General features: G+C 41.1%; 1 protein-coding gene across 2 annotated transcripts in view; it reads right to left on the bottom strand.

Annotated features, from left to right (window-relative positions):
* The window catches only part of mon2 (MON2 homolog, regulator of endosome-to-Golgi trafficking), a 177,763-nt gene that overhangs the window by 12,942 nt on the left and 147,146 nt on the right, over nucleotides 1-17,675 (bottom strand). For both annotated transcript variants that reach the window (XM_059977529.1, XM_059977528.1), the window contains 4 exons: nucleotides 12,222-12,350; nucleotides 7,387-7,577; nucleotides 4,778-4,838; nucleotides 4,511-4,634 (listed from right to left, as the gene is read on the bottom strand). In XM_059977529.1, the coding sequence (XP_059833512.1) occupies nucleotides 4,511-4,634; nucleotides 4,778-4,838; nucleotides 7,387-7,577; nucleotides 12,222-12,350 (505 nt within the window). The remainder of the gene's footprint in view (nucleotides 1-4,510; nucleotides 4,635-4,777; nucleotides 4,839-7,386; nucleotides 7,578-12,221; nucleotides 12,351-17,675) is intronic.

Here is a 17,675-nt window from a genome sequence, read left to right as displayed (position 1 = left end):
GCCTAACACTTTTGCATTGTAATGTCGATTACTACTCTGATCTTCCAGAGGAGCAATTTTGTCCCTTACTATCCTTTTGCTCTTCACATACCTGTAGAAGCCTTCTCCTTCACCTTGTCTGCTCGAGTAACCCTGTGGCTTCTTTAGGCCTTCTTGATTTCCTTAAGTGTTCTCTTATACGCCTCATTTGTTCCTGCCTGCCAATAACTTTTTTCCTTTAACCAGGGCCTCAATATCGATCGAAAACCAAGATTCTTAAAACCTCTTATTATCCTTGCCTTTTATTCTGATGGAAACATACATACTCTGTATTCTCAAAATTTCACTTTTGAAATCTCTCACATGCCAAGTTCACCTTTGTCAAAAAATAACCTGTCTCAGTTCACATTTGCCAGATCCTTTCTGATACCATCAAAATTTGCCTTTCTCCAATTTAGAATCTCAACCTGAGAATCAGACCTATCCTTTTCTGTAATTACCTTGAAACTAATGAATGGCATCATGATCACAAGATGCAAAGTGTTCACCAACACAAACTTCTTCACCTACCCTATCTCATTCCCTAATAGGACATATAATATCACACTCTCTCTAGTTGGGACTTCTATGTACTGATTAAGGAAACTTCCCTGAACACATTTGACAAACTCGTTCCCATCCAGTCCTTTTACACCATGAGTCCCAGTCAATATATGTAAAGTTAAAATCACCTACGAACACAACCTTATTTTCTTGTAACAGCATCTGAGGGAGAGGTAAGGACATTTTGGGTCAAGACTCTGGGTTGCAAAGTCGCTGCACCAGGTTGCTTGTTGCTCCAGCACTGGCAGTCTCTTGTATCTCTGTCATTCAATATTTTGCGTTCTAGAGTTGAAGATAGCTTGGACCTTTCACAGCTTAGACCTTGATGGTCAAAAATACATGATAACTAGCAGTTGGACTACACATGACAATGCAGTTACTCAAAGTGGGGCAAAAGGATATTAGAAATAATGTCTCAAGGGTAATTAAGTCAAAAGATCCAAGTTTTACACTTTGAGGACTGGGATTCAGAAAGAACTGAAGACAGTAGTGAAGTGTAAATGCAGCAGAGGAGTTGTTGACAGGGAGACAGAAGCAGTTTGTGAATAAAGTATGGATTAGCAGCAGATGGTCTGAGATAGATTCCAAGTCAAGTGGACTGTCTTTGTAAAGAAGAATCTGTATGATTCTTGAACCAACTAGCACAATGCTAATCACTACAGTTTAACAACACTATGAACATTTTGAATTAAAAGAATTTTGTTTTGTTTTATTTGTATTTAGTCTTTTCCTTACTAAATTGCGGATGCATTGGTAATCATTTTCCAATGTTCCTTAGATTCAGGATCAGTTCCTGAGGATTGGAAAATGGCTAATGTTATCCCACTTTTTAAGAAAGGAGGGAGGGAGAAAACAGAGAACTATCGACCTGTCAACCTAACATCGGTGGTGGGGAAGATGCTAGAGTCCATTATTAAGGATGAAATAGTGGCATATCTAGATAGCAGTGATAGGATTGGGCTGAGCCAGCATGGATTTACCAAGGGTAAATAATGCTTGACTAATCTGTTGGAGTTTTTTGAGGATGTAACCAGGAAGTTAGACAAGGGAGATACAGTGGATGAAGTGTACCTCGATTTTCAGAAGGCATTTGATAAGGTCCCACATTGGAGATTGGTGGGTAAAATCAAAGCTCATGGCATTGGGAGGAAGACACTGACATGGATAGAAAACTGGTTGGCAGATAGAAAGCAAAGGGTAATGGTGAATGGGTGTTTCTCGGAATGGCGGGTGGTGACTAGTGGGGTGCCAGAGGGCTCGGTATTGGGACCACAGCTGTTTACGATTTACGTCAACGATTTAGATGAAGGCATTGAGAATAACATTAGCAAATTTGCTGATGATACTAAGCTGGGTGGCAGTGTGACATATGATGAGGATGTTAGGATAATTCAGAGTGACTTGGATAGGCTGGGTGAGTGGGCAGATACTTGGCAGATGAAGTTTAATGTGAATAAGTGTGAGGTTATCCACTTTGGGAGTAAGAACAGAAAGGCAGATTATTATCTGAACGGTGTAGAGTTAGGCAAGGGAGAAATACAAAGAGATCTAGGAGTCCTTGTTCATCAGTCACTGAAGGTGAATGAGCAAGTGCAGCAGGCAGTGAAGAAGGCTATTGGAATGTTGGCCTTTATTACAAAGGGAATTGAGTACAAGAGCAAGGAAATCCTCTTGCATTTGTATAGAGCCCTGGTGAGACCACACCTGGAGTACTGTGTACAGTTTTGGTCTCCAGGGTTAAGGAAGGACATCCTGGCTGTAGAGGAAGCGCAGCGTAGATTCACGAGGTTAATTCCTGGGATGTCTGGACTGTCTTACGCTGAGAGGTTAGAGAGACTGGGCTTGTACATGCTGGAATTAAGGAGATTGAGAGGGGATCTGATTGAAACATATAAGATTATTAAGGGATTGCACAAGATAAAGGCAGGAAATATGTTCCAGATGCTGGGAGAGTCCAGTACCAGAGGGCATGGTTTGAGAATAAGGGGTAGGTCATTTAGGACAGAGTTAAGGAAAAACTTCTTCTCCCAGAGAGTTGTGGGGGGTCTGGAATGCACTGCCTCGGAAGATAGTGGAGGCCAATTCTCTGGATGCTTTCAAGAAGAAGCTAGTTAGGTATCTTATGGATAGGAGAATCAAGGGATATGGGGACAAGGCAGGAACCGGATATTGATAGTAGAAGATCAGCCATGATCTCAAAATGGCGGTGCAGGCTCGAAGGGCCAAATGGTCTACTTCTGCACCTATTGTCTATTGTCTATAAACCTCTATATAAAATTGAGTTCTGATGAAGGGTCGCAGCCCAAAACATTGTTATTTCTCTCCATAGAAATGCCTGACCTGCTGAGTTCCTCCAGCATTTTGTGTTTGTTACTAATAATTTATGTTTAATACATTTTTCCTGTGAATGCTACTTATATGATAATACTATTATGTTTGTGATGCTGCTGCAAGTAACGAATAAACTCTTCTTGGGCTTCCAGCCAGGTACAGGTATAGCACCGGACTAAAAATGTCCAGGTATCAAACCAGATGAAGATGGCAGAGTCTGTCATTAAAACACTGGTTATAATCAATTCCTATACCCAGCTGGAAGCATGAAAATCATATATTCCTCATATACGCCAGGAAAACACTAGATCCCTTTTTTGCTGCAGCTAAGTTTTCCATTACAACTGTGCATATGTGTACTTGTGCACATGATAATGAACTCAGCTTTGACTGCAGTGCTATTTCAGTGACTGGTAGTGTTGGCTCGTGGCCTAGTGGATAAGGCATCGGTTCTAGTGATCTGAAGGTCACCAGTTCGAGCCTCAGCTGAAGCAGCGCATTGTGTCCTTGAGCAAGGCACTTAACAAAACATTGCTCTGCGATGACACTGGTGCCAAGCTGCTTGAGTCCTAGTGCCCTTCCCTTGGACAACATAAGTGGCGTGGAGAGGGGAAGGCTTGCAGCAGGGGCAACTGCTGGTCTCCCACACAAACCTGCCGAGGCCTGCGCCCTGGAAAATCTCATACTGTGCCTATATATTTCAGTGAAACACTACATGCTTAAACTTGGTAAAGGATATCTTCAGATGCAAACTTTGATTGTGAGCTTGCTCGACAATTTACAAACTTTTAATCTTTTCTCCACATACTCTTCAGTGAAAATATCTGCAGGTCATTCTATGAGTGCTGTCCATACACCCGTGGAGATTTTGGTATTAATTTAATGAAACCCTTCCAGTACAATATATAAGAATCATGTCTATATGGAACAACTTGTAATGTTTAACAAAACTGCCTAATTTAAAAGGATGAGCTGTTGCAACAGTTGATCTCATATGTTCGACTATGCACCTTTCTATCTTCTAGTGTGGAAGCCTTGCTATTAATCAAGGAGCTAGAGTGATGAGCTGAATATTAAAATTAAGATATTTCTGCCATCACTTTTTCTAATTTTGTTAAGATACTTAAGCCCTTTATTTACATGAGATAATTTCTGTTTTCACAAATTATAATTCGCTGTTGCTTGGTATTTTCTTCACCATCTCTCTTCTCCCTGCTGCCATCAGGATGGTGGTACAGGGCCTTGGATTTCACACCACCAGGTTCACCCCACAACCATCAGGCTCCTGAACCAGAGTGAAGAACTATCTACAACAATCTCAAAATTTATTAGTTATTATTTTTTTCTTTCTTTATACTTGCACAATTTCTTGTGTTTTGCACATTGATAGTTTGTCTTTGTGTGCAGCTTCTCATTGACATTATTGTGTTTCTTTGCATTTACTGTGAATTCCTACAAGAAAATGAATCTCAGGGTAGTATATGGTGACATTAATGTACTTTGATAATAAATTTATTTTGAACTTTTCCTGCCAGTTTTCCTCCAGGCTCTAATTTGTTTCTGCCCAACTCATGAACACACTAACGATGTGGCCTACCTGTAAATGAAGTTGACTGAGAATGGATTGAACCTTTGTTTAGCATCGTCATTATCTGGCCAACAAATTCCTTTGGAATGAAGTTTGCATATGGCAATATATCTGTGCTAATCAGCTGCACGACCTACAATGAATTATAACAGCGGCATTATTGTACAGAGGTAAATATCAATGAAATAGATGGTAATTGCACAGAAATTCTTTGTTTAACAAGTACAAATTAATATATTCATTATTCACCGAATACATTAAACCTGTTAAACTCACCTCAACGTCTATACTTTCATTTTTCTCAAATTCCTGAATAGAGAGATTATCGGGAGGTGAGCTGTGAAATAAAATTACAATTAGTATGACAATCCAATGGTCATTCAACAACTTCCTATTTAATGAGTTTAATTCCGTCTAAATTTGGATAGACAGAATAAATTCTGGAACAAGTTTGCTTTCCCAAATTACTTATGCACAATATTTTTGTACATACAAGAACATAAGATATAGGAGTAGAATTAGGCTATTTGGCTCATTGAGTCTGCTCCACCATTTCATCATGGCTGATCTTCTCCCTCTCAGCCCCAATCTCCTGCCTTCTCCCCAAATTCTTTCACACCCTGACGAATCAAGAATTTATCAAACTCTGCCTTAAGTTTACATAAAGACTTATGTCTTTGGTCTCTGCAGCTGCCTGTGGCCAAGAGTTCTACAGGTTTATAAACCTTATGGCTAAAGAAATTCCTCTTCATCTCTGTTCTAAATGGATGCCCCTCTGAGGCTGTGTTCTCCGGTCTTAGACAGCCCCACCATAGGAAACATCCTCTCCATATTAACTCTATCCACCCTTTTCAACATTCAATAGGTTTCAGTGAGATCCCCTCATTCTTCTGAATTCTAGTGAATACAGGCCCAGAGCCATCAAACGCTCCTCATATGACAAGCCTTTCAATCTCTGAATCACTTTCATGAATCTCTCCAATGTCAGTATATCCTTTCTTAAATAAAGGGTCAAAAACTGCTCACAATACTCCAAGTGAGGTCTCATCAGCGTTTTACAAAGCTTCAACATTACATCCTTGCACACGTACAACTTTATGTACAACTTGTGGTGCTACGATAGCCTGTTGGTTAGCGCAATGCTGCTACAGCTCAGGGTGGAATTCGGAGTTTGGACATTCTCCCTGTGTGCCTTGTAACATGGAAAACAGGTCCTTTGACCCAAGTCATCTATGCTGACCAAAGTGCCTTCCTGAGTTCGCAAAGGAAGATTTTATGAGAAGTGCACTAGAAGGTAAATGGCGATGGCTAATATGAGAGGCCATACTATAGAGCTGTTTTTCCTCTTGCAGAGTGGTGAGTGTGTGGAACACAGTGCTGGGGTGGTGGTAGAGGCAGATACATTTAAGAGACTCTTAGATAGGCACCATGGATGATAGAAAAATGGACAGCTTTGTGAGAGGTAAGGGTTAGATTGACCTTGGCACAACATTGTGGGCCGAAGGGCCTATACTGTGCTGTATTGTTCTACAATATGTTCTATGTTTAAGGTACATTAAATGAAGATGAACACAATATTTATCTTTAGTATGTTGGCTATTAAAAAGCACCAGAAGACTTTCTTTCTTGACACACAACATAAACTCGCATGTTGAGAAAAGATCAGATTAATATTTCATCCGGAGGATGATACTTAATATCGAGCAGGACTCCTTGAGAAGAGCACCAATATACCAGCACATTTGACAAGACCATGTAGGTCTACAAACATGAAATGTTCTGAGACAATATACAATAGATGCAGAAGTAGACCATTCGGCCCCTTGAGCCTGCACCGCCATTTTGAGATCATGGCTGATCATCTACTATCAATACCCAGTTCCTGCCTTGTCCCCATATCCCTTGATTCTCCTATCCATAAGATACCTATCTAGCTCCTTCTTGAAAGCATCCAGAGAATTGACCTCCACTACCTTCCGAGGCAGTGCATTCCAGACCCCCCACAACTCTCTGGGAGAAGAAGTTTTTCCTTAACTCTGTCTTAAATGACCTACCCCTTATTCTCAAACCATGCCCTCTGGTACTGGACTCTCCCAGCATCTGGAACATATTTCCTGCCTCTATCTTGTCCAATCCCTTAATAATCTTATATGTTTCAATCAGATCCCCTCTCAATCTCCTTAATTCCAGCATGCACAAGCCCAGTCTCTCTAACCTCTCAGCGTAAGACAGTCCAGACATCCCAGGAATTAACCTCGTGAATCTACGCTGCACTTCCTCTACAGCCAGGATGCCCTTCCTTAACCCTGGAGACCAAAACTGTATACAGTACTCCAGGTGTGGTCTCACCAGGGCTCTATACAAATGCAAGAGGATTTCCTTGCTCTTGTACTCAATTCCCTTTGTAATAAAGGCCAACATTCCATTAGCCTTCTTCACTGCCTGCTGCACTTGCTCATTCACCTTCAGTGACTGATGAACAAGGACTCCTAGATCTCTTTGTATTTCTCCCTTGCCTAACTCTACACCGTTCAGATAATAATCTGCCTTACTGTTCTTACTCCCAAAGTGGATAACCTCACACTTATTCACATTAAATGTCATCTGCCAAGTATCTGCCCACTCACCCAACCTATCCAAGTCACCCTGAATTCTCCTAACGTCCTCATCACATGTCACACTGCCACCCAGCTTAGAGTCAGGCAAGAGCCAGGCTGATATGGTTCAGCATCAGATCCAGCAAATTCATACACTGATTTAATATTATAGTAATTTATTAATACTGTTCAATATATTTACTATACTATGTTTAATAATAACCTCAAGGACATGAAAAGCATGTTTGTGAAACAGACCACAACTCGCGAAAAATTTTCTCCATGCACCTTTTTGTAAATAAGAAGTCTTCAAAGGTATTTGATAACTCTGACCACATAGTATCAAATTTTCTTGAGGAAGCATGCTGCCTTGCAACTGGAAGTCCAATAGAAAGCACCTTCAGGAGGGAGGAAACAGCCATCTTCCATGTGGTTTCCGAAGGGCAGGCATACTTCAGGCTCAGTGGTATTCTTAAGGTCTAAAGAAAGAAAAGTAGAGAGGGGTAAATTCTCTGTTGAAATTTGATACAAACCCAACACATTCTTGTTTTATTACAATTCTAAATTAATCAAGAGGCCTGCAATGGGTAATAAAAATATTTTTCCCAGTTTGACAAGATACTGTCACAGCACAGATCACAGAAATTATGATACACAAAACAATTCAGTTCATTGTATCTGTGCTGGTCTAAAGCAGTGGTCAACCCCACCTTCCAGATGCAGGCTGGTAGCACTGAAAACCATGGCTCTTCAAATACACGTCCAGTCACTGTTTAATTGTGATGAAGGTTTCTGCCTCTATCATCCTTACTAACAGTGAGTTCCAGACAGTTAACTTTTGCTCTACCTCAATGCACTGTGCAATATAATCTCATCTGTAACCAAGGCAAGCTTCTCAATGTGCCTCAGTACTTGTTCCAAATTTCTGAGTGAAATTCTTTTTACTTCATTTACCCTCTAATCCAGCCACTGTTAAAGGGAAATATATATGTCCTATTTATTCTATCCAGGCCCCTCATCATTTCTTGCACTTCAATTAAGTCTTCTTTTCATCTGCTTTGCTCCTTAAAAAACCCTAATTTATCCAATCTTTCCCCACTGCTGCAATCTTTGGATCCAAGCAATAACTTGGTCAATGTTCTCTGCAACTTCTCTTGCCTATAATGTAGTGACCAGAACTGTACATGTTACTCTTGTTAACTAACCAGTGGTAGCAAACTCAATACTCTGATATGCTATACTTTGCATAATAAAGGAAAGCATCATATAATGCCTTTTTACCCAGCTTATTGATTTGCTCTGATAACTTTAATGACAGCGAGCATCTACTCCAAGCTGTCTGTTCTCTGTTCCTCCACAATACTTAATGTTCGTTAATGTTCTACCATTTAACTATATTCCCTCAATGGCCCTTGTCAAATGAAGCATGTACTTGTCTGAATTAAATTCTATTTGCAACTTCCCTGCTCATGGGTAGCAAGGTGGATAAACGTTCTACCAGAGGAAGTGCAAGGCACTCCTTTCCTCCGCAGGTCACTCTTGAGCAAGATGGTGGGTGGTCATTTGGGCTGCTGGTCTATATCACAAGTTGTGGTTATGAGACCACTGATGCCAGTCTGGAGAGTATTGATTATGGCTGGGATCATCCGTCTTGTAAAGACACTGCCCAGAAGAATGCAACAGCAAATCACTTCTGTAGAAAAATTTGCCAAGAACAATAATGATCATGGGACCATGATCACCCATGTCGTATAACCAATGAATGACCTTTCCTGCCAAATCATCTATATGCTTTCTTCTGCAACTGTATCCTTGACTTTCTGACTAACAAACTGCAATCAGTAAGGACAGCTGGCAACACTTCCAATACAATTATTCTCACCACTGTTGCTCCACAAGGCTACATCCTCAGCCCTCCACTCTACTCTGTACACTCTCACTCAATCCACAAGTTTGCAAATGATACCACTGTAGTGGACTACATCTTAAATAATGATGTCAGAGTATAGGAAGGGGATATAGAGCTTAGTGACATGGTGTAATGACAACAGCCTTCCCTCAATGTCAGTAAAACTAAAGAACTGGTCACTGACTTTAGAAAGGAAACAAGCTGCTCTCTAGCTCAATGGTGTTGAGGCTTAAGAAATTTGGCATGTCCCCATCGACTCTTAACAATTTTTATTGATGCACCATAGAAAGCAATCTTCCTATGTCTCTTTCACCTCAGAAGGTTAAAGAAGTTTGGTATGGCCCCCCCAATTCCTAAGAACTTTCAATAGAGGCACAATTAAGAGAGTACTGACAAAGGGTCTCAGACCGAAGCATCGACATTACTTCTTCCTATAGATGCTGCCTGGCCTGCTGCGTTCCACCAGCATTTTGTGCGTGTTGCTTGAATTTCCAGCATCTGCAGATTTCCTCATGTTTGCTTTTTAAATTCACTACAGCAAAGCCTCTGCCAGTGATGCCTACACTGAAGAAGTTTAAATCTTCTCTTCGACAGGAGTTCAGTGAACCCCTCTCTCCCTCGGTCTGGAGCCATAATAGCTTAGTATGGTAACTGCTCTGCACGTGACTGCAAGAAACTGCAGAGAACTGTGGACACAACTCAGCACATCATAGGAATCAGCCTCCCCTCTATGGACTCTCTCTATACTTTTTGCTGCCTCAATAAAGCAGACAAATCCCACCCACCCTGGACATTCTCTCTTCTCCCTTCTCTCATCAGGAAGATACAACGGCCTGAAATCATGTAACATCCAGCTCAAGGACTCTTGAAGGACCACTTTTTCATAAGATGGACTCTTGGCCTCACAGTCTACCTTGTTTTGAATTACACTTTAAAATTTCAAAGTTCAATGTAAATTCATTATCGAATTACCTATAACCTCATGGTATTATACCTTGAGATTTCTTTTCTTACAGGCGTTCACAGGAAAATAAATACTATCGAATTTATGAAAAACTATTCATAATGAAAACTGACTGACATCCAAAGTACAAAAGATAAATTGTGCAAACAATAAATTTTAAAAAAGTAAATAATACTGAGAACGTGAGCAGTAGAGTCCTTGAAAGTGAGTCTGTTTACCTGCACTGCACTCTTTCAGTGGGTTTTACACTATTCTGTATTGTTTTTGTTTTACTTTGTTTACAATATGAGTGAGGTTGATGTTCTGGAGCATGTTGATATTAAGAGAGAGGAGGTGTTGGAGTTGTTAAAATACATAAGTCCCCGGGGTCTGACGGAATATTCCCCAGGCTGCTCCATGAGGCAAGGAAAGAGATTGCTGAACCTCTGGCTAGGATCTTTATGTCCTCGTTGTCCACAGCAATGGTACCGGAGGATTGGAGGGAGGCGAATGTTGTCCCCTTGTTCAAAAAAGGTAGTAGGGGTAGTCCAGGTAATTATAGACCAGTGAGCCTTACGTCTGTGGTGGGAAAGCTGTTGGAAACGATTCTTAGAGATAGGATCTATGGGCATTTAGAGAATCATGGTCTGATCAGGGACAGTCAGCATGGCTTTATGAAGGGCAGATCATGCCTAACAAGCCTGATAGAGTTCTTTGAGGAGGTGACCAGGCATATAGATTAGGGTAGTGCTGTGGATGTGATCTACATGGATTTTAGTAAGGCATTTGACAAGGTTCCACACGGTAGGCTTATTCAGAAAGTCAGAAGGCATGGGATCCAGGGAAGTTTGGCCAGGTGGATTCAGAATTGGCTTGCCTGCAGAAGACAGAGGGTCGTGGTGGAGGGAGTACATTCAGATTTGAGAGTTGTGACTGTTGGTGTCCCACAAGGAACTGTTCTGGGACCTTTACTTTTTGTGATTTTTATTAACGACCTGGATGTGGGGTTAGAAGGGTGGGTTGGCAAGTTTGCAGACAACACAAAGGTTGGTGGTATTGTAGATAGTGTAGAGGATTGTCAAAGATTGCAGAGGGATATTGATAGGATGCAGAAGTGGGCTGAGAAGTGGCAGATGGAGTTCAACCCCGAGAAGTGTGAGGTGGTACACTTTGGAAGGACAAACTCCAAAGCAGAGTATAAAGTAAATGGCAGGGTAGTGTGGAGGAGCAGAGGGATCTGGGAGTACATGTCCACAGATCCCTGAAAGTTGCCTCACAGATAGATAGGGTAGTTAAGAAAGCTTATGGGGTGTTAGCTTTCATAAGTCGAGGGACAGAGTTTAAGAGACGTGATGTAATGATGCAGCTCTATAAAACTCTAGTAAGGCCACATTTGGAGTACTGTGTCCAGTTCTGATCGCCTCTGTATAAGAAGGGTACAGAGGAGATTTACCAGGATGCTGCCTGGTTTAGAGAGTATGGATTATGATCAGAGATTAAGGGAGCTAGGGCTTTACTCTTTGAAGAGAAGGAGGATGAGAGGAAACATGATAGAGGTGTACAAGATATTAAGAGGAATAGACAGAGTGGACAGCCAGCGCCTCTTCCCCAGGGCACCACTGCTCAGTACAAGAGGACATGGCTTTAAGGTAAGGGGAGGGAAGTTCAAGGGGGATATTAGAGGAAGGTTTTTCACTCAGAGAGTGGTTGGTACGTGGAATGCACTGCCTGAGTCAGTGGTGGAGGCAGATACACTAGTGAAGTTTAAGAGACTACTAGACAGGTATATGGAGGAATTTAAGGTAGGGGGTTATATGGGAGGCAGGGTTTGAGGGTTGGCTCAACATTGTGGGCCGAAGGGCCTGTACTGTGCTGTACTGTTCTATGTTCTACCTCACTGCACTGTGTAATCATTTGATCTTTATGGACAGCATGCAAGACAAACTTTTCATTGTATCTTGATACATGTAAGAGTCATAATAAGCAAAGCAAACCAAAGTTGAAACCACAACTTTTAAGGTATAGAAAGTTTCACGAGCCTAAGAATCATTCAAACTAATCAGTTTACAAGAGCTTTAGATATACGAAGCAATAAAAACTGAAAGCTGATTACTTTAACTATTTAAGAAGTTACCTAAAGGCAAATAATTGTCTGCATTGACTAGTTACCCACAAAATAGCTCAAGTTTAGAATTTCATTACAGAACATCCAAAGTTAATATACAAAGTAATTATAAAACACTTTAATACACTTCAACATAAATATTTTACCTTAATGATTTTCTGAAGCACTTTTTCATTTACTACAGCTTTGTGACAGGCTGTCTTCTGATATAAATCCACAACAACTTCTAGTGACTTTTCAGCAAACGGTACATAATTCAAAGCTACCCATTCTGCCTGCAAGGAAATAGAATTTACCATTCTTTAAAGTTCTAAACATTGCTGAAAATACAAAAAATCCTGCAATTCGGTAGGCGCCTTGCAGTGGTGTGAACTGGTTATCAGTTTAATTTTGCTGATTCGCATGCAGAAATCACTGAAGAGATGGAAAGATGAAGAACCAAGAAGAAACCTCAAAAGTTTAAAGTTGCAGTATCACTGTTCTTCAGACATTACACCTTGAAATTTACTTCAGTTAGTGCCAAAATACAACTCCAAAATTTTCCTATACTAATATTTTTATTCCTGTAACATTTATTAAAACTACTAGATTTTAAATGACTTCCCTACAATAAGTCACTTTAATGTATACTACTTTCTTCTGTGCTAGTGGCTAAAGTACTGTATTGTTCATGAATTTACCATTACATCCAAGCTGTCAGACAGTCAGGGCCTAAATTCATTGGTATAAGCACTCATCCCCCTGACAGCCCTCGATTCCTTGAGAACATGTTTCTCTTTTGCTTTGATACATGATAATCAGAGACTATGATGAAAGTAAGTCAATTACAGGGGAGACTGCACTCATTCCCAACAGTAAGCATTATTATGACAACACTGATTTAGCAGATTGAAGCCTGTCTGCACTGCACCACACCAACTATGAACATGCAGAGTACAAGCTGGATAGCTTGGCCTTAACACACAAAATTCCATTTTTATCTGATGTTATGCCAGATATAGGATGGTGTAAGGCACTCCTTCCTTCCGCTAGCCTGCAGGTCACCTCTAGACAAGTTGTAGTACCTGCTTAGCCCCCTGATCAGTCACGTGAAGCCATGGGAGCAGTTGGTGAATGGTCATATGAGCAGCTGGTGCACATCACAAGTCCTGGTTACGTGACCAGTGACGCTAGACAGACAATCTCTGAAGAGTATTGATGATGGCTGGGGTCACCCATCTTGTAAAGACACTGCCCAGAAGAAGGCAATGGCAAACCACTCTAGAAAGATTTTTCAAGAACAATTCTGGTCATGGAAAGACCATGATCACCCTCATCTAATGACAAGGCATATAATGATGATATTGTGGCGACCTACTTCCCAGCGCACTCGAACCGGCTCACAAAGTGGCGCGCGCCGGCATTGAGGCCGGTCCCAAAGTGGGCGCCAAGCCTGCTTCACCAGCAAGGGGAAAAAATCCGGGACTGTGAATACGCGCCTCCTGCAGCATTCCCGCCCGGGGAGGGTGGGATCAGGAAGGATTTAAAGCGAGGCTGCGAAGTTTGAATAAACCTTTTTTTTGCAACTGCAGCTCACCGACTGTGTGTTGTTATTTCAGCGCTGCTTGTAGCACACCGCTACAATATGCTAGATAATGGCTGACATCTAGACCATACTGATACTGAAATGCTGAAAGGAATTACACTGGAGTTAATATTTAAAAATTATTTAAAGATCAACATTATTTGTCAGGAGTACATATACGAAATGCACTGTTTACGTCAACCACCAACATAGTCAGAGGATGTGCTGGGGGCAGTCGCCAAGTCTCTCCACACACCTGCCAACATAGGATGCCCACAACTTACTAATCCTAGCCCATACATCTCTGGAATGTTGAAGCACCTAGAGGAAACCCACGAGGCCATGGTTAGATTGTACAAACTCCTTATAGACAGCAGCTGGAATTGAAACGGGATCTTACAGCTACCACCATAAAGCGTTACACCAGCCACTACTACTGTGTGCTGCCTTGATTTTTCCACAACAAAGCCATGTAGTGAATTGATCAGCATCACACACATACAAAGCGGTTTGGACTGTGCATACATTAGGATTCCTTGCTGTAAAATGCCTTTTGAAAACCGAAGGTAAAAACCATCACCAGCATTTAGCACAGACAATCAGGTTCAATTACAGTGGATTCCAGTTAATTGGGCCATTGGTTAATCGGGACGGCCACTTATTTGGGACAACTTTTAAAGAGCAAAAACTAATCAAGAAAGTAGCTGGTATTCCCTCCATTTACTTGAGACACTATGCCGTTTAATTCAGATTCCATAGATTGTTGCCGAATAATTTCTAACTAGCGTCAGATGTGTGCACTTGTATGGCTGTTATACACTACACTAAGCCTAGAACTAACAGTTTTAAAATAGCATTAAATACGTATGTTTGTATTCAAAAAAAGTGATTTTCTTCACTGAACTTGGTGAGAAATAAGCAGTAAGACAATTCAGAACTTGCTCCAATTTCAAGTAATCAAGCTTGGAGAAGCCAGGACTGGCCAGGAGTGAAAATGAAATGAGTTCACTACTTCAACAAGTTAGGAAATACAAAGAATTTGAAGGTATTGACAATCGTATTGAATGTTACAATGAAAATGCAGATTGGAAGATGAAATCGTCTAATGCTTTGTATGAAGGATGAACATTATCTGCCTCTGTGTCTGCTCTGATTTTATTCGTTTACAGTCAATCAAAAGAATGTGGCAGATGATTCCCCCGTTGATAACTATTGAAAACTAACTCAGTTTTATAGTGCTGTAATATGTATGGATAGTGTTCTAACTTGCTCTGTATTTAATTTAAATACATACCTTGTTCAGTTAAAGGGTAGTTTATCTTTTAATACTTTTTAAACTACTTCCGTAACATTTTGGCTAATTGGGACAGCTGCTTAATTGAGCCAAAATTCTCTAGTCCCAATGTGTTCCAATTAACTGGACTCCACAGTACTGGTACGTAGCAATCATCAGGATAACTTTTATGTAGCGTTTAATAACAGCTGTTTTGCCACCTGACTTAAAGACAACACTGACCTAAACATTGCTGTTGCTGAGTTATAGAAGGTCCTCAGATATGTGCAGATAAACTCTTAGTTTTCAGCAAAGGGCTGGACTATCAAGTTTTAACACTTGGTAGCCTGTAAGGAGGCCAGTCATACCTGGTCTCTTTCCTTACAGGCGGAAGACCACCGTGGTCTCCATGAGTTGTTGCCTAGCAGCACATTGTGAGCACACCATCATATTGGGCTCTGCTCAAGACCCTGTTGTTTCAACTTAGCCTCAACTACCTGAAAACATGTCAGCAGTGATCCTCCCCCAGTTCAACTCCTCCTCTGTGGAATAATGATGACCATAATGCACAGGGCTGTAAATAAGATCATTTGAGGTGACTGCACAAGGGACTGGGCAACATATGGTTGCCAGCTACATAAAGACACCTTCTGGCAGTTCAACTGTTCATGAGACCACATGATCAGCAGTATACTTGGTTCAGGAACAGATAACAGCACTGCTTGTTGGATGTGCCAACATACTCATCACCATGTCCTTTTGTCCCAAAGTTGAAGAAGCAACCAGGCAGAAGACTTCAAGGAATACAAACTCATCATCATCTCCAGGTACCTATGCTATACTCTTCTAGCAAAAGACTGGACCAGGAAGCTAAGTGCCAAGCTCTCATGATGAAACACACTAATACAATCAAGGAAGTTTGTTAAAAGGTTCACCTAACTCCAGAAACTTGCATTTTTTTTTTGAGAACCAGTTTTCCCCTCTGATTGTCAACTTTTTGGTGAGATGAAATTGAACAGCATTTTACTCAACTTGCCATTCTTCATGTGTGAAACTCAAGAAATGTGTCACACAGCAAGTACAATGCACCAAAAAGGCATCTTTCCAATCAGGTAAAATTTCCCACCGATCAACACCAGGAACATTATTCGATAAATGTGAAAAGTAAATGGGGGACTAGAGGACAAGAATAAGAGCCCAAATGCAACAATACCCGAAAGAAAGGTAAAATGCAAAGATGAAAATGAATAATAATAACGGGTTTACTCAGAAATTTCAGAGTGATTAAGTTGAGTCAGAATTGTTTGCAGAACCAAGAGTAAACCTTCATATTGTTACTCAACCCCTTGTTTAAGTAATATTACATGAAGCTTGGAGAATTATGCTCAGTTCTCATTACCTCATTACAGGGAGGATGTAGAAGCTTTAGAAGAGATGCAGAGATTTGCCAGAATGCTACTGGATTAGTGAGCATGTCTTATAGGAGAGGTTGAGCAAGCTAGTGATTTTCTTTTTGGGGTGAAGGAAGATCGGGGTGACTTGATAGAGCTTTTATATGATAAGAGGCATAGACAGAGTGGGCAGCCAGCACCTTTTACCCAGGGCAGCAATAGCTAAAATGAGGGGGCGTAAATTTAAGGTGAATGGAGAAAAGTTTAGGGGAGTGTCAGAGTTAGTTTGTTTGTTTGTTTTGTTTTTAAACACAGAGAGTGGAGAGTGCCAGGGCTGGTAGTACTATCAGATACATTAGGACATTTAAGATGTAAGATAAATGGATGAAAGAAAAATGGAGGGCAACATGGGAGGCAAGGGTTAGGTTGGTCATGGAGTAGGTTAGAAGGTCAGCACAATATTATGGGCTGAAGGGCCTATAATGTTCTATATAATCCCTATCTAAAGTTTATTGACAGTAGCTTAACTGCTTGGAGTATTGCATGTAGATCTGGTCACGACATTACAGAAAGGATGTGCAGGCCTTGGAGAGCTTGCAGAAGAGGTTCAGCAGAATGCTGCCCGGATTAAAGAGTACTCTATAGGGACGAGATGGACAAATTTGGAGTGTCAGAGGCTGAGGACAGACCTGCCTGGAATCAGCTGCCGGGGAAGTGGTGTAAGCCGATACAAAAACTTTGACCACATGAACGGGCAGGGAATTGAAGAATATGGACCAACACGCAGGTAGATGTATATTTTAACTTGGCGTCATGGTCTGCTCGGACACTGTGGGCCAAAGGACCCCTTCCTGTGCTGTACCGTTCTATGTTCTCTATGTAACACATACAAAATGTCAAAAGAACTCAGGTCAGGCAGGACCTATGGAGAGAAATAAACTATGGCGTCGACTTTTCAGGATGAGATCCTCTAACAGGACTGCCCTGATGAAAGGGTCTCAATCTGAAATGTTGACTGTTTATTTGTTTCCCTAGTTGTTGCTGACCTGATAGTTCCTCCAGCATTTTGTGTGCATTACTCTGGATTTGCAGAATCTGCAGAATCTTGTGTCTGTGTTCTATACTTGTTTCTCTGTGAAGAAAGGCTCCTTTTTTGAATCCATATGGACTTCCTGCAGCTTCTTGGCCATTCAGACAGCCTCATTAACAGCAACTGAAACTGAAAGAGTTAACTTTTAGAGGGGCGGCATCCAGAGAATAGCCATCAGCTCGTGTATGGACCAAATGGGTAACTAACTTTCAGACACACTGTGGCAAGTTAGGGTACAGCTGAAAAATTCCTTATTGTAAGCGCTTCAATATGCGCACCTCA

Source organism: Hypanus sabinus, chromosome 8, assembly GCF_030144855.1.
Source record: "Hypanus sabinus isolate sHypSab1 chromosome 8, sHypSab1.hap1, whole genome shotgun sequence".
NCBI lineage: Eukaryota > Metazoa > Chordata > Chondrichthyes > Myliobatiformes > Dasyatidae > Hypanus > Hypanus sabinus.
Note: the sequence above shows the minus strand (reverse complement) of the source record. Positions and strands in the feature narration are given on the sequence as shown.